At 36.3% G+C, this 21,235-nt stretch overlaps 1 protein-coding gene across 8 annotated transcripts in view; it reads left to right on the top strand.

Annotated features, from left to right (window-relative positions):
• Positions 1–21,235, top strand: part of arhgap4b (Rho GTPase activating protein 4b) — a 73,228-nt gene that overhangs the window by 10,178 nt on the left and 41,815 nt on the right. For 6 of the 8 annotated variants that reach the window (XR_015523429.1, XR_015523428.1, XM_087306939.1 and 3 more), the window contains exons 2-7: positions 8,160–8,681; positions 8,947–9,118; positions 15,063–15,225; positions 15,382–15,444; positions 18,418–18,591; positions 18,708–18,836. Coding sequence is in view for 4 of the 8 variants with exons in the window: in XM_087306939.1 (XP_087163065.1) it covers positions 8,615–8,681; positions 8,947–9,118; positions 15,063–15,225; positions 15,382–15,444; positions 18,418–18,591; positions 18,708–18,836 (768 nt within the window). In the remaining 4 variants the exon portion in view is untranslated. Of the gene's footprint in view, positions 1–8,159; positions 8,682–8,946; positions 9,119–15,062; positions 15,226–15,381; positions 15,445–18,417; positions 18,592–18,707; positions 18,837–21,235 lie in introns of those variants that run through there. The other 2 variants (XM_087306941.1, XM_087306940.1) reach the window with 1 other exon arrangement.

Raw genomic sequence — 21,235 nt, 5'->3', positions numbered from 1 at the left:
CATTTTTTGTTTCATTTTATAGTATGACTTTGTTGCAAATTATAATATAACATGGTTTTGCACGACTTTGAGTAGATGATATTCAGAGTTTGTGGTTGCAGAATCAAATAACTTTGAGTTAAACAAATGAATGAATAATTTCAATATATATTACATAAAACTTTTCCCAGAGATGGGTTGCGGCTGGAAGGGCATCCGCTGAGTAAAAGCGTGCTGGATAAGTTGGCGGTTCATTCCGCTGTGGTGACCCCAGATTAATAAAGGGACTAAGCAGACAAGAAAATTAATAAATTAATTACATAAAACAAACCTAAAACATCATGAAGCCTTAATTACTTAAAACATCATGAAGACAACAAAGTCGAAGAAATGCTTTTTTTAAGTTATAGTAACTAAAACTGTTTTTTTTTTTTGGCGTGATTTATTGGCTGTGCAATCTTTCAAAGGGATTTACATTGAAGTTATTTCTATGAATATTCTATTTTTATCATCACAGGGATCATTTTTATTTTTACAGTCTTTGGTTTTAACCCAATAGCACAGCTATCTAAAAAAAACATTGATTATTTTTTATTTTTTTTATAATAATACAGTATAATATAATAATAAATTTTTATTGTATTTTTGAAATGATAAAAGCAACCATATATATAAACTGGTGTTGTAACAATATGTTGCAAAGTAAACTTTTGCTTTCTGTAACATTTATTTAATGTTTTAGGATGAATATTTTTTTCTTGTTTAAATTAAGCATACAAGGCTGTGCTAAATATTTAATATTGTATAGTGCAGCTGTTACTTTTATGTAATTAATAGGGTAATATTTATTAAATGATATATAAATTATTGAATTATATTTATTGAGTTATATGTCCCATGAGTTAAATTAAGTATTTGCCTTTCATGGCTCACTATCAAATTTAATGACATTAAAAGAAAACAATGAGCATAAGAGTTTATTAAACACTGAAAAATGTTTGACTGACTATATATACAGTACACAAATAAAAATATTTTACATTTAATATATGACTTTTTTAAATAACAGTTTTTTTCCACAATGTAAAATTTAACATTTAATCTTAATGTAAAAAAAAAGTTTCAGGTTGCTTCTCAATTTTGTGTGGTGCGGCATTATTTAGTCGACTCTGATTTTGTGTGATGTTGTCTTTCTGGTCTTTCCCACTGTCAATGGAGCAGTCCGGCGAAATGACAAAGAAAGCTGATCCTGATTGGTCCTCGTGCGTGCATTTAAAAAATGCTGATTGGCTCACAGAAAGAACTTTATAGAGCCAAGCTAGAGTTCGACTTTGTAGATAAACTGTTTTTTTTCTTTCAAATAAAAAAAAATCTTAAAATGTAAACAGCTTATAAAAAAAAATCACATAATGTAAATAAGTTGTCAATTACTAATAATATGTAAATAACTAAAATTTGACAAAAATGTCAGATGAAACCTTATAATTCTAAGGTGACGATTTGTCTTCTCCCTTTTTTGCTGATTCAAAAAAAGGTCTGAACCGTGAACTGTATGATCTGAACCATGACATTTGTGATGTTACACCACTAATGAGAATACTTTACTAATGTCTGCAAAAAACAAAAAGTGCTTGTAGTTATTTACTGTAAATATCAAAGAAACTTATTATTAACCAGTTTGGTAAAACAGATTTTTACTATATCATTTTAAAGTTTTAAGTTTTACCGTTTTTCAATCATAGCCATTTTTAAAGTGCAGTGCTTATAGCTTTATGAAATTTGAAGAGATTTATATGTAAAATATAGTTTTGTTGTCACTCCAACTCATTAGCATTTCCCAAAACCTAGTTTTTGTCCTTGGAATACAATAAAAGACTTTTATCAGCATGTTTAGCAGTGCTTTTTTTATGCGTACAAGCTGTAAAGAAGATTTGAAATCAGTCCAATAGCTTTGTGTGAAGATAAGATCAAAGTTGAAGTCATTATTTACTGAACAGTACCACTGATGTGCTTACCATTTGCAACAAACACACATCTTAGACATTTGCCTAATTTCTGTGTTTTCTTTTGTGTTCCTCTGAAAAAAATAAAAAGAGTCATAAATGTTTGGAATTTGCATGAAGCCGAGTAAAAGGACTTGAACTTTCATATTTGGCTGGGCTCTCCTTTTAAATAAACATCTAGTGATGCATCACATTCAGCCTTTAATGTTTGTGCCTTTGTTTGTGCGGGGGGAGAAACACTCCATGGCAATGAGAGAAGCGTGATCTCAGCGGCGGTGGCTAAACGTGTATGTGTGTGTGTTAGGGGTCCCTCTGGTCCTCTGCTCTGAGAGATAAGACCACAGCTCAGCTTCTTCCCAGCCTCCACCGGGAGCGTAAAACAGGATTGATCCCATGGATCTCCAATTCCTCTCAGTATCTGAACTCAATACAGCAGACAGATCAAGTTTAAACAGGACACCGGAGTGGTTTCACACAGGCATTCCACTGCTGGATCAATATATCAGCTTGCTTATGTGCTTATGTGTGGCTGATATACTGGCAGTCTATATAAAAATGAAATGAATGCGCCTCCATTATGCGGATTTTGATAATTGCTAAATCGACTGTGCAGTTAGCTGACTGGACACTGTGTTTTTGGTCACATAGCATTTGTTTTTGGTCTGAAATAGCAGGTTTTTCCTTAAAATGCTTTGATCTTTTATGCAGAATGAAGAAAGCACTGCCAAGCGTGTATATATTTAAAAAAATAAAAGCACTGACATGATGCAGCAGTGCTGGCACACACTAATGCAATAGAATTCTAGCCCATTGTGCACAAATCCGATTCAACTCATGCGAATCAATAATAGCATTATCATAATGAAGTCTCTGCTGAGTTCTGATTGGCTGGCTCGGGCTTTTGACCTCTAGCCGTGGAGATGGAGGAAGTGAAGTGCAGACCGTCATGACCGCTCAATGACTGGGAGTGTGGTGATGATGTGCTCTTTGCCTGGAATCTGTCGACAAGAAAATGTGTTGCCTCAAAGTAACGTTTAAATCATTGGAATTATGCAACAATATTTGTTATGCCATTGTTGCCCGGAAAGCTTTGTGCTTAGTCCATGCAGACCTCAGGGCTGAACACATGGCTTTCAGTAAACGAAGTTACTGTTGCACTTTTTTTTTTACTAGAAAATAATTGCAGTTATAATAATTGACTTAAAAAAAAATGTAAAGTAGAATGGCTGAAATTCAGGTTTTGTTTTTTGTAAATAGTTTGTTTTTTAACATTTAGGAAAACCAATGTTTACAGTCTACTGCAATTCTATTCTTATTTTTATTGACAATATAACTGACTGACTCCCTGGGTTGTTTATATTGAAGTTGATATTTAGCCGCACCGTGTTGGTGTTTCGTAACATCTAATTTTTACAAGTTGGGTTCGTTAGCCCAACGCTCAAATCCCAATCTGGAGTACCAGGACATACAAACACACACTACACGCAATTTAGCGTACCAAATTCACCTGTAGAGCATGTATTTGGACTTGTGGGGGAAAACCGGAGCACCTGGAGGAAATACACGCAAACACTGGGAGAACATGCAAACACTACACAAATTCCAACTGACCCAACCGGGGCGTGAACCAACAAACTTCTTGTTGTGAGGTGACAGCGCTGCCTATTGCGCCATCATGCCACTCTTATACAATATTAGGCTTCATAATGTATTATAGATATGTCTTTGGTAAATATTTATTTTTTTAACATAATAATTAAGTAATTGTGTATCATAGTATGTGAATTATTGTAAATAAAGTACTTGAAGGTCATGTGATCTTGAGATATAACAGATATTTAGAACCATGGCGTTATTAGACATTTAAAGTAAGCAATTAAAAAGTTTGAAATATTAATTTAAAATATTTAAATTAAATAAAATAAGTTTATTTAAAGAAAATAAAAATTGTTGTATGTAAGAACCAACCATGGTTTTCTGTCAGACTGATCTGGCTTACATCATTGAGTCTCTGACCTAAACTAACATATTTAAATACATAGACAAATTGTCATTATAATTATTATCCATGTGAATGCTTGGCAAAAGTATGTAAAATGCCTTTCTGTTGCTTTCTGTCTTTCTGTATGTAGATATAATAGAGCATGGCACTGACAAGTGGGACAGGGCGATTTAACCTAAAGTCAAAATCTTGATTAATTCAACATTTTAACTCGTTTACGATTTAATGAACGATTATTTGATTGATTTATAAAAAAAATTTTGCCCTCATAGTTCACTGACAAGGTTTCTATGATGTCAAAAGGCATCTCTGGCGCAGCTTCCAATCATCGTTAATGTAGAGCAAAATAAGGCTCAAAAATGAGTGCATTGTCCTACTTGACCAGAGGTCAGATGTGGCTGCAAAGTATCCGCAGAAGTAGAACTCAGCCACAGCCTTTACCAGAGTGGGCTCATGTGACATGTAGGCAAAGCAAATGAAAAAAATTGTCCTGGAAAATTTTTTATTGATTATAGGTTCTGAATGTCGATTTCGATTAATCGGCCAGCCCTACTGACAATACACGTGTTGTGGGTTTGATTCCAAGGCAAAGCAAGAACTAATTAAATATATACAGTTTAAATATTTCCCAAATGATGTTCAACAGAGCAAGAAAATTTTCACAGTATGTCTGCTAATATGTTTTCTTCTGGGGAAAGTCTTATTTGTTTTATTTCAGCTAGAATAAAAGCAGTTTTTAATTTTTTAAACACCACTTTAAGGTCAAATTATTAGCCCCTTTAAGCTATAGTTTTTTTTTTTCGATAGTCTACAGAACAAACCATTGTTATACAATAACTTGCCTTATTACCCTAACCTGCCTAGTTAACTTAATTAACCTAGTTAAACCTTTAAATTTTACTTTAAGCTGTATAGAAGTAGCTTGAAAAAATTCTAGTAAAATATAATTTACAGTCATCATGGCAAAGATAAAATAATTCAGTTATTAAAAATAAGTTATTAAAACTATTATGTTTAGAAATGTGTTGGAAAAAAAAAAGTTTTTTTCCGTTAAACAGAAATTGGGGAAAAAAATAAACAAGGGGGCTTATAATTCAGGAGGGCTAATAAATCTGACTTCAGCTGTACCTTCAATATAATGTCACCGTGCATAAATACATCTGCTAGGTGCATAAATGTAAATGTAGTGACTGTGCAGTAGATTTCTGTATACATTTCTACGGTAATATATTTTCTTTTTAAATTGACACATCTTTAAAAATGACAAAAAAGCTGAATAATGAATGTCAGAGCAGTAGTCTATGTCTACATCCAAAGATGCTAATTAAATTTGTGTACAGAACTAAAATATTGCATAAAACATTTGCAATAAAAGCACCGTTTCCATCTAATGAGTTAGAGAGATCAATTTTGGTAGGTACTGTAATGATACCAAACCATTTCTGATGATGGACATGGGATTTTAGAATATCCAAAACAACATTTTAGATGTTTTACAATATGGTCAGTCTACCGGATTGTCCTCTAATGCCCCGACCCATCATGCCCATTTTTATCATCACATGATCTGTTAAAACAAAATCACATGACTTTTTTCATGCATATGCTGGAATTTGTTCTGTAAATGTGTTTCCATCATTGTTTATACACATTTTTATTTAAAAAATTATCCTTCTCAATTATGTTTATAACTGTTTATGTGCATTTTTTTAATATATGTACATCTTGACATTTTCATTAAGCATTTATTACACAAAATTCCAAAATGCACATAAAAAGAGGTGGACTGAAACATAGCTAGTGTCACCTTGTAATAGAAAACACTATGCAATTGCATAAAACATTTCTGCATAAGCACCCACTGACTGTACATGTGTGGTGTCGTAAATTCTTAATGCACAGTGCCAGAGCAGCTCTCACAGTCTCAGGTTGTGTGTTTGATTGTGTGTGTCTGGGCTCCGAGAGTCGTGATGACTCAGGTCCCTCCACCCTCTCATAAGACCAACGGCTGTCAGTGGCGCAACTCACAGGAACTCCAGCACAGTTGAGCTTTCCATCCTGCAACAAACATCCAGTCATACAGCTTGCAGAGTCAGAGCTTCTTAAAAATCCCCCTCTTCCCCTGTCTGATGTGTTTAAGGCCTTTAATTTGAGTTATTAACTCATGCTTCTTCAGAACAGTGGCTCTCAGCTGGTGGGTCACGACCAGAAATTGGGTCACAGGATGTCTGACTGGATTGCAAGCAGCGTTGAAGATACTAAATGACAATAATACAGATCCAACTAACTATAGGCGGTATCAGTAACTCAAAAGAAGAAGAAAACAGTTCCTTTATTGTGTTTTTAAAAGGTTGTGTGTCCAGTCAGGCTCTATTTATGATGCAAATTCATCTGTTACTTGGTGGAAGCTGCCAAATTGTGCAGATACTTCTGCCAAAATGCATTTTGTAAAAAGATCTATCATTTAGCTACAGTCTTGGGTTGCCGCATGATATTTAACGTGAAAATTACGTGGATTTATAAGATATCTTCATGCGACAATCTTTCAGAACCATGTACACACAACATGGAAGACAAACAAGATGTGGGCAGGTGTGCTTTCTTCACTTAACCATTTTCGTCTGCCAGAAGTGCCAAGAATTCATGAATGAATACCGATTCATTTAGTAGGCAAATATGTAAATCGGCACTCTCTTTGAGTAATTGAATAATTCACTTAATCGTCTAGTTCAGTGGTTCTCAAACTGTGGTACGTGTACCACTAGTGGTACGCGGGCTTCCTTCTAGTGGTACGCGGAGGAATGAAAAATGTCATGTACATGCTACATATATTTCAAAATGCATTAAAAATTATGTATATAATGTGCCATATATGACATATAGCCTATATTTCTGAGGTAATCTGTCACGTTTGTTTTACTGTGCAGAGTTATAGCTGCTTTACTGGGTCTACTGCGCTACTGTATTTCAATACTGCTCATTTTGGTGGTACTTGGAGAGACAGTTTTTTTCTGAGGTGGTACTTAATGAACATTTTTTGAGAACCACTGGTCTAGTTAAAGCAAAGCATTTTCTTAAGAAGCCAGTTAAATGACTATTTCTATATTTGTTCACATAATTGATTATTTCACATTTATAAATTATAATTTAGCAGACATTTTATCTAAAGCCACCTATTGCTTAATGTTTTCCCGGGAACATGGAGTGTTTATAAGAAAGACTCTAGTAGTAAATATGTGAATAAATTACTCAACTTGAACATTTAAGCATACACTACCTGACAAAAGTCTTGTCGCTGATCTCAGTTGTGAGACAACTAATAATATCTTGACTTCTAGTTGATCATTTGTTGAAGTGGCAGAAGGTAGATTTTTCTGATGAATCAGCTGTTGAGTTGCATCCCAACCATCACAAATACTGCAGAAGACATACTGGAACTCACATGGACCCAAGACTTTTACAGAAAGTTTGATGAAGGAAAAAAAATGGTTTGGGGTTACATTCAGTTTGGGGGCGAGTGAGAGATCTGCAGAGTGAATGGCAACATCAACAGCCTGAGGTATCAACACATTTGAGCTAAAAAGGTCTTGCTTTAATTAAAGCAAAGAAGGTCAAGGTGCTCTGGGATTGGCCAGCCCAGTCAGCAGAAATGAACATTATTGAGCATGGGGTAACTAAAAATAACAAAATAACAGTTTCTTTATTGTTTTTTTAAAAAGGTTGTGTGTCCAGTCAGGCTCTATTTATTATGCAAATTCATCTGTCACTTAGTTTAAGCTGCCAAAATGTGTAGAAACTTCTGCCAAAATGTATTTTGTAATCATTTAACTACAGTATTAGGTTGCTGCATGATATTCAATGTGAAATAGTCGATAGTCAATTTAGGATTGACAAGATGTCTTCATGCGACAATCTTTCAGAATCATGAACACGCAACAGAGAAGACAAACAGGATGTGGGCAGGTGTGCTCTGTTCGCTTAACCGTTTTCGTCTTCTGGAAGTGCCCAAAACACGTCATACTGAAGTTACATTTTTTGCATCTCTCTTCCTCTCTCTCTCACTTACTTCCACGTTCCATTTATGGTTTGATTCTGTCTTGCACATTTATCTTCGTCACACCTCTTACCAAAATTATCTTCCTGTGTGTTTGTTTGTGTGTGTGTTTTTTTTGCAGGCAAGGACAATCACATTTAGCCAGCGTCTCAGGAAATAGAACTAGAAAACCGTCAGGCCCCTGCAACGTTCCCTGCTCTGAAAACGAGTCTTTAAATGCACAAGCTCAGTGCTGACAGCAGATTGCTTGGATTGGAACTCCCTCCCTGTTCACACACACACACGGACACACAAACATACACACGTGCATACAGAGACTTCCCTGTTCCGTTTCTGCTGAGAGCACAGATTGAATAACTGAAAAGGGTTTTCTTCAGTAGCCCAGTATGAACTCCAGACTCAACGCCCTCCTTACTTTCTGCACTCTAATGGACGTAGAACTTGTTTGGTGAAATAAAAACACCAACACATTGAAACAGGAATTGAAATAGTGTTTTTGTGAAGAGGAGGAAAGTGTGTGACTGGTCATTTCAGACTGAACAAGTCAACAGGAGCTCTACACCAGCGGAGGAGACCATGACTTCACATGGAAAACTGAGAAAGGAAAAGGGGAGTCTGGCGGAGTATGAGACTCAAATCAAAGGTAAATACTTGATCCCTTGTTCTCATGTTCACTTCATGAGGTAGTGGTAGCAGAATGTGCATTTCTGGATGGAATGTGTGAGATGTGGGCCTGCTCTGTGATGTATTTATAGGCAGGATTAGGGATGCTGTCTTCCCTCATCCAATCAGCTCTCAGCCTCAGGCCAGGGACACTAGTGCGGGGGGATACAAAGTCTTCAGTTTATGCCACTTTTGTGCTAAAAACCACCTAGACATGATCTCTTTGCTTCTGTTTCTTTGCCTAGAGGTGCGTGGTCAGCTCTCAGAGCAGCTTAAGATCCTAGACGCGCAGCTGGAGGTCAAGACACAACAGCTGCAGGATATGAGCGAGTACCTGCGCAGACGAGGAGAGATTGAGGCTGAATATGCCCGATCTCTGGAGAAACTGAGTGAGAAGTTCACAGTGAAGACCAAGAGGTACCTCTTTTTAGCATTCATGAAGATAAACTGAGATGTGACCTGTTAATGGACTTTGTTGTAAGAATGAATCGGTGAATCGTTCATGCAGCAGAATAGTTCAGTTTAGTAACCAAAAAAGTGACTTTCTCTGTGAGTGAGATATTGAATCATACACTCAATCGATATGTTCAAACACACTGCTTCATTTAGTAAACAAAAAGGTGATTGAGTGAAACAGGTTGTCATTTGACTCCTTTAGACTTAATTTGCCTCAATGAATCATTTAGGCCTCTCTGGTAATCTCCACAACACAGGTAATGTGTTACAATCATACTGTACACATTCATACCATGCAGAAGATATCTTTAGCAGTCACAAAGAAATTTCTTAAAAAGAGTATTTACAATGCAGCTTTTCTCTGTGACCAAATCATTGAATCATTTACTCAACTGATTTGTTTAAACACTCTGATTGAATAAGTGGTTCATTCATTCATTTTCTTTTCGGTTAGTCCCTTTATTAATCTGGGGTCGCCACAGCAGAATGAACCGCCAACTTATCCAGCATATGTTTTACGCTGTAGATGCCCTTCTAGCTGCAACCCATCACTTGGAAACATTCACACACACTCCTCCACACACGTATACTACGGACAGTTTAGCCTGCCCAATTCACCTATACCACATGTTTTTGGGCTTGTGGGGGAAACCAGAGCACCCGGAGGAAACCCACGCGAACACGGCTAGAACATGCAAACTCCACACAGAAACGTCAATTGACCCAGCCGAGGCTCGTACCAGCGACCTTCTTGCTGTGAGGTGAACGTGCTACCCACTGCACCACCGTGCAGCCCATTTGTCAAACATACTGATAATTTAATAGGTAAAAATAATAGGTGGGCATAGATTATTTTTTAAATCTAGATTAATCTAGATTAAAATGGCTCATTTGATTTCTGCCGAAGGCATTCAGAATATGTGTGCTACCCAAATAATAAGTCTTTGAGAATGAGTTTCTCAAGCCAGGTGGCGCATCAGACGAGGGGCTCATCTCCTGTTTCCAAAATGCATCACAAACTGCTCGAGAAACTGTTCTACTATGATAATTGGTGATGAAAATAAATGATGTTCAATAAGATGTACTTGCGTTTACTAATTGTTTATTCAGTTTAACAAGAGATTTGAACTGTTGGCCGACATAAGCTCAAAACAGCGATTTCATACTACTTTTGATGTACGTAGATACAGAAAATGCTGCTTCGCAAAGCCAAGTTCACAGAGCCATGGCGGTGTGTCAAACATTTATTATGTTTTCATGGGCAACAATACTTTAATACGATTTTAATATGATTAAAACAATACTCTGATTAAGAATCTACCATGTAAACATTGATTTTTGATTACCTTAATCCGACTAATGTCATAACCGAACTAAACAGAAATGAAATTAAGACATGGAGTATGCTCACATTACTATCATTCCTGAATTAAACACAGCAATCAAACTATTACCTTCATGTAGGACTTGTTGCCATATTTTCCAACAAGATCCACACACGTGGCTGTCAGTAAAGGACTGCACACACACACACACACACACACACACACACACATCACGAAATGCAAATTTTTTTTTCTTTTTATTTGCCGTGCGTTATTAAATTACATAACACTCTCACCAGTCCTTACTCATTATTTGAGTCTAATACCTGCAGTTAAAGTCAGGCATCCTGCTCATTTGATTCAGAAGGGCACTTTGTTTTGTCAAATGGCTCTCCGGTCAGGTTTACATCCTCACTAAAGTATCAAGGTGAAAGTCATCATAGCTTGTGTAGAATAGACTAAGCTCACAACCCAACTTTGAGAATAGATTAATGGCGATATTTTTTATCGCGCAATAAGTACACCGATAACGGCCCACCACTAGTAAATATATAACTCTCTTGACTAAGTCATTGAATCATTCACTTAACCGTCTTGTTGAAACAGATTATTTTAATATGATTATATCTTTATCTTTCACATTTATGAATATTAATTTTGCAGACATTTAACTAAAGCAACCTATTGCATAGTGTTTTCCCGAGAACGTGGAGTGTTTATAAGAAAGACTCTAGTAGTAAATATGTGAATAAATTACTTAATCTAAACATTTAAGCATACACTACTTGACACAATTATTGTCGTTTATCCCAGTTGTAAGAGCAACAAATAATAACTTAATGTTAATCATTTGGTAAAGTGGCAGAAAGTAAATTTTTCCAGATGAATCATCTGTTGAACTGCATCCCAATCATCACAAATACTGCAGAAGACCTGTTGGAGTCTACAAGGACCTAAGATTATTACAGAAATCAGTCAAGTTTGGTGAAGGAAAAATCATGGTTTGGGGTTACATTCAGTATGGGAACATGCAAGAGATCTGCAGAGTGGATGGCAACTTCAACAGCCTGAGGTTTCTAGACATTTGTGTTGCCCATTACTTTACAAACCATAGAAGAGAGAAAATTCCACAGCAGGATAGCGCTCCTTCTCATGCTTCCGCCTTCACATCAAAGTTCCTGAAAGCAAAGAAGGTCAAGGTGCTCGAGGATTGGCCAGCCCATTTACCAAATATAAACATTATTAAGCATATCTGGAGTAAGATGGCAGGAGGAGGCATTGAAGATAAATCCTAATAATCTTGATGAAGTCTGGGAATCCTGCAGGAACGCTTTCTTTCTGCAGGAACGTCCAAGCTCATGGGAGTCACACACAATATTAATTTTTTTTTCACTGCACCATGACTTTATATTCTATATTGTACATTATTTCTATTAAGTGACAAGACTTTTGTCTAAGCAAAGTCTGACCTTACTGTCCTAATTAAATAATTAACATTCAAGGCATGATCAAATAACCATAATTTAGAGGCCTTTGTCTTTCATATAAGCCACTTCTGATACCAAATGATCAACTAGAAGTCAAGTTATTATTTCTTGTTCCTAAAACTTGTAAAGGTGAAAAGACTTTTGTCAGGCAGTGTATGTTCAAGTAACCAAATATGTGATTGCCGTTGTGTGACTTATTGAATAAATTGTTCAAAGCATTCATTCACTCAGGAACTCTGTGTTGTTTTCCAGCTGCTCTTCACACTAGTACATTTTTGTTTTAGAACACAAGTTTTGTTAAATTCGCGGCGTAAAACATATGCTGGATAAGTTGGCGGTTCATTCCGCTGTGGCGACATCAGATTAATAAAGGGACTAAGCAAATGAATGATTGAAGTTTTGTTACAGTTACGCCTGGCATTTACACTACTCTGACATCTTCCACCCGTGAAAGCAGGTTGTTTTGAAAATGCTAAAGTCCTCATTTTATGATTGTAAATACAGATGTTTAGTTTAAGTATAAGTGGACTGAAATGCAATCTTTTAAAAATGGAGACTCCGCTGTCCACAATAGTTGTCTCACTGGTGTTCTGGACTATTGCATATTGTTTGTGATTCGTTAAACCCCTCTCATGTGACCATTAAACAACCAGTAGACTGTAAGTGTGGATGCTGGTAAAATATGCATAAGTATCAATGATCACATATAATGGTTTTCTGCTGTATAGGTTTGATCGAGGTGGTTTTTCTGAAATGCCAGTCTGGATGAGGAGAGTTATTATTCTCGCCATTTTAAAATGAAAAAGCAATAGTGTAAACACAGCCTCAGAGATATGCAACAGCTCGGGCTTTATTCAGAATTATTTTATTACATGGAGCTCAGTTAATAAATGTTTGTTTGATTTTTCTCATGTGAATGTGCTTCATGAACAACTTTTCCACCTCTTAAGGATTGATTCATCCATGCATATTGTTTTTCATCACCATCTGCTGAAACAAAAGTTCATGTGTCCAGACCTTTTCCAATCATTTAGTCTACATGAACTCTGTCTCTTTCTTAAAATCGATCATAAGCTTGTATTTTAATGCACAATGCATTGCAAAAATGCTTTTATTACTTAGATTTTTTTTTACTTTTCTAGTCCAATTTTCTGAAAATTCTTAAATCAAACAAACATTTTCTTGACAAGCAAGAAAAACTTTCATGTTTTCAGAAATAATATGCCAAAATTAAGTAAGTTTTTCCTTAAAACAGGCAAAACAATCTGCCAGTAAGGTAAGCAAACTAATCTTATGTTAAAACAAAAAACGAAGATTACTTTGCTCACCTCATTGGCAGATTTATTTGCTTATTTTAAGTAAAAACTCACTTAATTTTGGCATATTATTTCTGAAAACATGACATATGCTTTACTTGTCTAGAAAATGCTTCTTGATTTAAGATTTTTTAGATAATTGGACTCAAAACAAGACAAAATATATACAGTGCATCCAGAAAGTATTCATATTTAAAGTATTCACTTTTTCCACATTTTTTTTTATGTTACAGCCTTATTCCAAAGTGTATTAAATTCATTTATTTCCTTAAAATTCTACAAACAATACCCCATAATGACAACAAAATATAATGTGAACAAAATTTTTTTTTTAATTGTTGCAAATTTATTAAATATAAAAACCTGAATAATCACATGTACATACGTATTTGTAGCCTTTGCTCAATACTTTGTTAATGCACCTTTGACAGCAATTACAGCCTAGAGTCTTTTTGAATATGAAGCCACAAGCTTGGCACACCCATCTTTGGGAAATTTTGCCCATTCCTCTTTGCAGTACCCCTCAAACTCTATCAGGTTGCATGGGAAGTGCAGTGTACAGCCATTTTCAGATCTCTCCAAAGATGTTCAATAGGATTTAGGTCTGGGCTCTGGCTGGACCACTCAAGGACATTCACCGAGTTGTTGTGAAGCCACTCCATTGATATTTTGGCAGTGCGCTTTGGGTCTGTTCTGCTGGAAGATGAAGCGTCGCCCCTGTCTGAGGTCAAGAGCATTCTAAAGCAGGTTTTCATTCAGGATGTCTCTGTACATTGTACATTCATCTTTGCCTCTATCCCGACTAGTACTCCAGTTTCTGCTGCTGAAAAACATCCCCACAGCATGATGCTGCCACCACCATCAGGCCAGAGAATTTTGTTTCTTTTGGCCTGAGAGTCCTTCAGAGCATTTTGGCAAATTTCAGGCGGAGAGTGGCTTCCTTCTGGCCTCTCGACGATACAGGCCTGATTGGTGGATTGCTGCACAGATGGTTGTCCTTCTTTAAGGTTCTCGTCTCTCCACAGTAGAACGCTGGAGCTCAGACAGAGTGACCATCAAGGTTTTGATCTCCTCCCTCAGCATACATGGCCGGCCAGCTCTAGGAAGAGTCCTGGTGGTTCCAAACATCTTCCACTTAGAGATGATGGAGGCCACTGTGCTCATTGCAACTTTTAGAGCAGCAGAAATTTTTTCTGTAACCTTCCACAGCCTTGTGCTTAGACACAATCCTGTCTCGGAGGTCTACAGACAATTCCTTAGTTTTCATGCTTGGTTTATGCTTTGAAACCCACTGTCAACCCTTATATAGACAGGTGTATGCCTTTTTAAATCATGTTCAATCAACTGAATTTACCATAGGTGAACTCCAATTAAGCTGCTGAAATATCTCAAGAATGATCAGCGGAAAAAGAATGTACCTGAGCTCAATTTAGAGCTTCACGGCAAAGGCTGTCAATACTGATGTAAATGTGATTTTTCAGCTTTAATTTTTAATAAATTCGCAACAATTAAAAAAAAAATCTTTTTTCACATTGTCATTAGGGGGTATTGTGAGTAGAATTTTGAAGAAATAAATGAATTTAATAAGGCTGTAACAAAAAAAAAAATGCAGAAAAAAGTCAAGCGCTATGAATACTTTCCGGATGCACTGCAAGTGAGAAAGATTAGATAATCTCTTTAACTTGAATGTACATCACAATACAGTAAAGATCTGTCTGTACTTCCTTTTACTTCACATCTTTAACCCAGTTTCTCCTTTACTCTGCTCTATCTTTAGAAAGGAGCAGTTGGACCTGTCGGTGGCTCAGTGCTGGTCTGTTCTTCTGACCCAAACCAGGCAGGAGAGCCGAGATCACAGTTCACTCAGTGAGCTCTGTGGCAACACACTCACGCAGCGCCTCTCACACTGCATAGAGGACACACACCGCCTGGCAAAGCGGGTATACAAATCTCTCCCACTCTATTACCAGCTCCGACAGTTAATTCTCCCCCTCCTCCTTCTCTTCCTCTCTTATTTACCGACATAACACACTCCCACACAAAACACAGCCAAACCATCTTCCTCCTTTCAAACTGACTCGTATTCTCTGTTTCAGAGCAAGGAGGTTGGACTCCAGATGCAGGATGAGCTTTTGAAAATCACCACAGAGCTGCAGACGGTAAGTGGAAAGGCTGTCTTGCTGCGAACGTGCTAAATTTACACAGAAGAACACGCTCTAGTGAACTGAAATAGTCCAAATGGCATCAGCTTCGAGTTGCATCATCTCACTGCGGTCAGAGAAAGCATGATTAAACTTGACTAAATACCTCACCATGCACGTATTTGCTCATGCATCCACAGCTGATTGTGTTTGCGTGGCCTTCTATAGAGTCTTAGGTTTCAGAACGTTTTTTGGTCCATCATCTAGCACACAAAATAAGCCTACACGACGCTCCAGCTTTGCAGAGCTGTGAGATCAAGCCCACTGACCCTGGCCCACAGCAGCTGCGTGCTCTCTACCCTCCAGTAAACAAACAGCTTGCCTACCGTCTAAGTGTCTTGGCTCAAGCATTTGTGTGTGCGCGTGGGAGTGTGTGGGTGTGTTCTTTAAATAAATTTATGCAACTGTTCTGTCTGGTACTCGAAAATGATTGGCTGATAGCTGTGTGATAACAGTGCTCGTACAGCCTCCTCACTCTTCTGGATTACTAGGTCTACATAGAGTGACAACAGATCAATAAACTCTCTATAGTTTGACAAATATTGCAGCTGTTGGACAACATAATGTACTTTTGAGGCTTTTTTTAAGGTAAAAATGTAGTTGTTTAACTTGCAACTATGCAGTTTATTTATAAGAATAGTGCCTATTTCAAGTATCGGCATACGCGTCGGAATCCATTAGCCTGTCATACTGAGTAGAGCAAAGCTGGTTGACGTTCCTCCACAAGATGGCAACAGAAACTGTATAATAAGCCCTTAGAGGAGAAAAAACAGCGTAATTTCTAACTGCAGCTGATCAAATCATTATTAATCTGGTAAATGACTTTCTAAGTCGATCTCTCTCTTTTTCCATATTGTAGTGCTGTATTTATACCATATTAAAATAATAGTGTTTGCTTTGCTTTGGCTTTTTGAGGTTAATTATTGCGATGTCCTGACTGCAACAGAGAAATACTGGGAAATGTCTCTAGACTGATGGCATTTCATACTGTTCAGCCTTATAATCTTAACATGGGAGCAAAATCACCTGTTTTGCCATCACTTTAGGCATTACGCTAGAGCAGGGGTGCTCAATCCTGTTCCTGGAGAGCTACCTTCCTGCAGATTTTAGTTGCTATTCATATCAAACACACCTGAACCAATTAATTAGGACCTGAACACCACTTGATAATTACAGGCAGGTGTGTTTGATATGGGTAGCAAGTAAAATCTGCAGGAAGGTAGCTCTCCAGGAACAGGATTTAGCACCCCTGCGCTAGAGGATCATTCAGATACTAACTCTTAAATGACTTTTGTAAAGTAGCAACGGATTCTGCTGTTCTGATGTCAGCTGCAGATGTGAATGAATGACGAAAGAAAGTTTGATGTTTTTATTTAAGTTTTTATATACACGATTATACTATTAAACTGTTGTATAAACACAATATTGCATTCATAGCAGTGCGATACAGCTCTATCGTGTCACTGTTGGGACACTTCTTGCCAACGCACACCTCCCACCAGTGCAGAAATACAGCCATACAGCCTGCTACTCATGTGATATTGCTCATATAATGTCTTTAAAAATCACTAAAATTATTCTTAATGTAATTAATAAATTGTAAATACAGTTAAATTTAGAATTATTGGCCGACCTTTGAAATTTTATATATATATATATATATATATATATATACACACACACACACATATATATACATATATATATATATATATATACATATATACATATATATATATATATATATATATATGTATATATATGTATGTGTGTATATATATATATATATATATATATATATATGTATATATGTATATATATATATATATATATATATATATATATGTATATATATGTGTGTGTGTGTATATATATATATATATATATATATATATATATATATATATATATATATATATATATATATATATATATATATATATATATATATATGTATATATATATGTATATATGTATATGTATATATATTCCCTAAATGATGTTTAACAGCAAGGAAATTTTCACAATATGTCTGATAATATATTTATTTTCTGGAGAAAGTCTTATTTGTTTTATTTCAGCTAAAATAAAAGCAGTTATTAATTTTTTTAAAAACAATTTAAGGTCAAAATTATTAGCCCCTTTAAGCTATTTTTTTCTCGATAGTCTACATACTGTAGCAAACCACTGTTATACCATAACGTATATATATATATATATATATATATATATATATATATATATATATATATATATACACACACACACACACACACACACACACACACACACACACACACACACACACACACACACACACACACACACACACACACACAGTTGAAGTCAGAATTATTAGCCCCCTTCAATTTTTTTTCTTCTTTTTTAAATATATTCCAAATGGTGTTTAACAGAGCAAGGAAATTTTCACAGAATGTCTGATAATATTTTTTTTTCTGGAAAAAGTCTTATTTGTTTTATTTCGGCTTGAATAAAAGCAGTTTTTAATTTTTAAAACACCATTTTAGGGACAAAATTATTAGCCCCTTTAAGCTATATTTTTTTCTTGATAACCTACAGAACAAACCATCACTATACAATAACTAATGTTAACTAGTATAACAATCATAATGATGATGATGATGATGTTAATAATAATGACAATAATAAAAGTATTATTGTTATTTTTATCTAATAAGTCATTTTTAATCTAGCAAAATAAGCTATTACATTAAACTACAATGAAATTATTTTACCACAAATCTGTTATATAATGACTAGTATAATAATAATCATAATAATCATTTATATAATCATTTATCTGTTTTTTCTCCCTAGCCAGATAGTTCTGTTGTTTTATAAAAAAGCTTATTTTTAGCATCAAAAAGAATTTTTGCCTTGCATGTTGTAAAAGTGTTGAATGTTTTGCAGGCTTTGAAAACTTATCATCAATACCACATCGACTGTCTGGCTGCAGAAGGCAAGCTCAAAGAAGCCACGCGACTAGAAGAGAAGCAGACGGGCAAGTCAGCTGATCTCGGCCTCAGCCAATCAGGAGGGCAAAGACGCAGTTCTGTCAAAAAAATGGAGAGACTGATGGAGAAGGTAAACGCATCAGTTTGCGAGAATGAAAGCTGGTAACATCCGGAGCTCTGCTCTGTGAAGATGGCACAGGAAGAGCAACATCTCACTTTATCTCTGTACGTGTGCTTGCTTCACAGAGACAAGGCAAAGTACAGGAAACCCAGCTGAAGTGCACTAAAGCTCGCAACGACTACTTGCTCAACTTGGCAGCAGCTAATGCCTCCATGAATAAATACTATCTGCAGGACATTTGCACGCTGATTGATGTGAGTCTAAAACAGCACTGTCCCATTAGCATCTGTCTAGACGCTCTCTAGGATGTGCTTATGCTTTAGTTCCCTTTTCATTTTGAATTGACCTCTGACCAAAAAAAAACAAAACACACAAACCGTTTTATCTAATGTATTTACTGCATAAAGAATGTGTCCATTGAGAGAACACCACAGAAAGCGATACACTGCCGGTGGAAAGCCTTGACTGATTTATGCTTCTCATAGTGTTTAATAGACTCTCATAGACTTTTCACACTGCAAGGGCGGATTTAAACAATAAGCGAGGTAAGCGGCCTCTTGGGGCCCCAGGAAGTCTAGGGGGGCATTAATAAAAGTGTAGAGGTATAAATTGTACCTATAAATTATACAAAGCATTGTTTTCTATTATATTTTATAGGGTGAGGGTCTAACAAATACATTTTTAACTTTAATTATTACATCAAATTTGTGCCCTATCCCCAATCATGGAGCAGTCCAGCAGCCAAACCAGATAAAAATCTTGTTTTAAAAATGAAAAAGTTTATTTATTTTTACTTGTGAATTCATTTTAAGGAAACAAATAAATTAAAATGTAGATTGCATTAAGACAGGGGTGCTGCTGGGGGGTTATGGGTTAGGATGATTGACAAGGGCTCATATAGTTTTGGGCCCCCCCTGAGTTACTATTAGTAAAAATTAAAAGTAGAAAGGGTGCATTTTAGGACTTTTGAGCACCTTGACTGGAATTGCTTAAGACCCCCAATTCAGTAAATCCACCCCTGACTTAACTCAACCTCAGGTTATTGTTGCTGTTTTAAATTCCTCTTTAAAACTTCAGGGCAGGGATATGAAACCCTCCTCCAGAACAGTGGTAATGTTGCCTTAGTGATGCCCCATTGCAGCGGCAAACAAACAAAGTGTAAAACCATGTAGTGTTAGATTGTAAATGCCTTTAGTCTTTTATTCACATTCTTTTGATAGTCATGTAAAGGGTACACATTAGTACCTAAAAAGTAGAAAACTTTTCCTCTTAAATTTTTTAGGTACTAATATATACTTTTGAGGTACCAATATGGACCCTTTAGGTACAAATGTGTACCTTTTGAAAAGGTACCACCCCAGTGACAGCTCACGTACCTCTATTTCTGAGAGTGTATACTATGAGTTTGCTACAAGATCTAATCTATAAATTTACATTAAATTTGTAATTGTTGTTTTACTGATACACCATCTGAGTATGTCACTAACTTTACCAAAAACACAGAGTCCAAACCTCTTGAGACTGTGTGATGAAGCCTAAACTGTAATTCAACATATTCATTCATTCATTTATTAATTTCCCTTTGGCTTAGTCCCTTTTTTATTTGGGTTTTCAACAGTGGAATGAACCGCCAACTATTCCAGCATATGTTTTACAGCCGCAACCTAGTAACGGGAAACACCCATACACACTCTCACTCATACACAACGGCCAATTTAGTTTCTTCAATTCACCTATAGCGCATGTCTTTGGACTGAGGGGGAAACTGGAGCACCCGGTGGACACCCACATGAACATGGGGTGAACATGCAAACTCTACACAGAAATGCCCACTTGCTGGGACACGAACCAGCGACGTTCTTCCTGTGAGGCGACAGTGCTACCAACTGAGCCACCGTGTCACCCCTAATTCAAGATATGAAAGCTAAAAGTCTATTGGAGTTTTTGTTTTTATATTTGTAAGATATGGTATAAGTTATATCACAACCAAGAGCTTTATGTTTCTATATTATTAGCTAGGGGTTGGAAATTTCCCCTTGATATGATCTTGTTATACGTGTATTGCAATTTATTACCTTTTTCCAGCTTTGAATTATATAACCAAAGGAATACTTTGGCAACATCTGTTTTAAAGTCAGGGTGAGCTGGAAGTTGCTGAGACTTTTCTTTCAGTTATGTTAATGTACAGGTAACCAAACCAAAACTGAATATTAAGCAGGGGCCGGAGTTTTCTTTTTGCTCATAATTCCCTCAAACAACACTGAAGTTTATGAAGAAATCATTGTTTATGAAAAAAAAAAATGATTTAAAACAATATGTATATAATAATCGTGACACAATGGCGCAGATGGTAGTGCTGTCGCCTCACAGCAAGAAGGTCGCTGGTTCGAGCCTTGGCTGGGTCAGTTGGCATTTCTGTGTGGAGTTTGCATGTTCTCCCTGTGTTCGCGTGGGTTTCCTCCGGGTGCTCCGCTTTTCTCCACATTTCAAATACATGGGGTATAGGTGAATTGGATTGGCTAAATTGTCCGTAGTGTATGTGTGTGAATGAGTGTGTGTGGATGTTTCCCAGAGATGGGTTGTGGCTTAAAGGGCATCTGCTGCTTAAAAACGTGCTGGATAAGTTGGCGGTTCATTCCGCTGTGGCGACCCT

Source organism: Danio rerio, chromosome 23 (assembly GCF_052040795.2).
Source record: "Danio rerio strain M-AB ecotype USA chromosome 23, GRCz13ab, whole genome shotgun sequence".
In the NCBI taxonomy this organism is placed as follows: Eukaryota; Metazoa; Chordata; class Actinopteri; order Cypriniformes; family Danionidae; genus Danio; species Danio rerio.
This window is presented reverse-complemented; position numbering and strand designations above follow the sequence as displayed.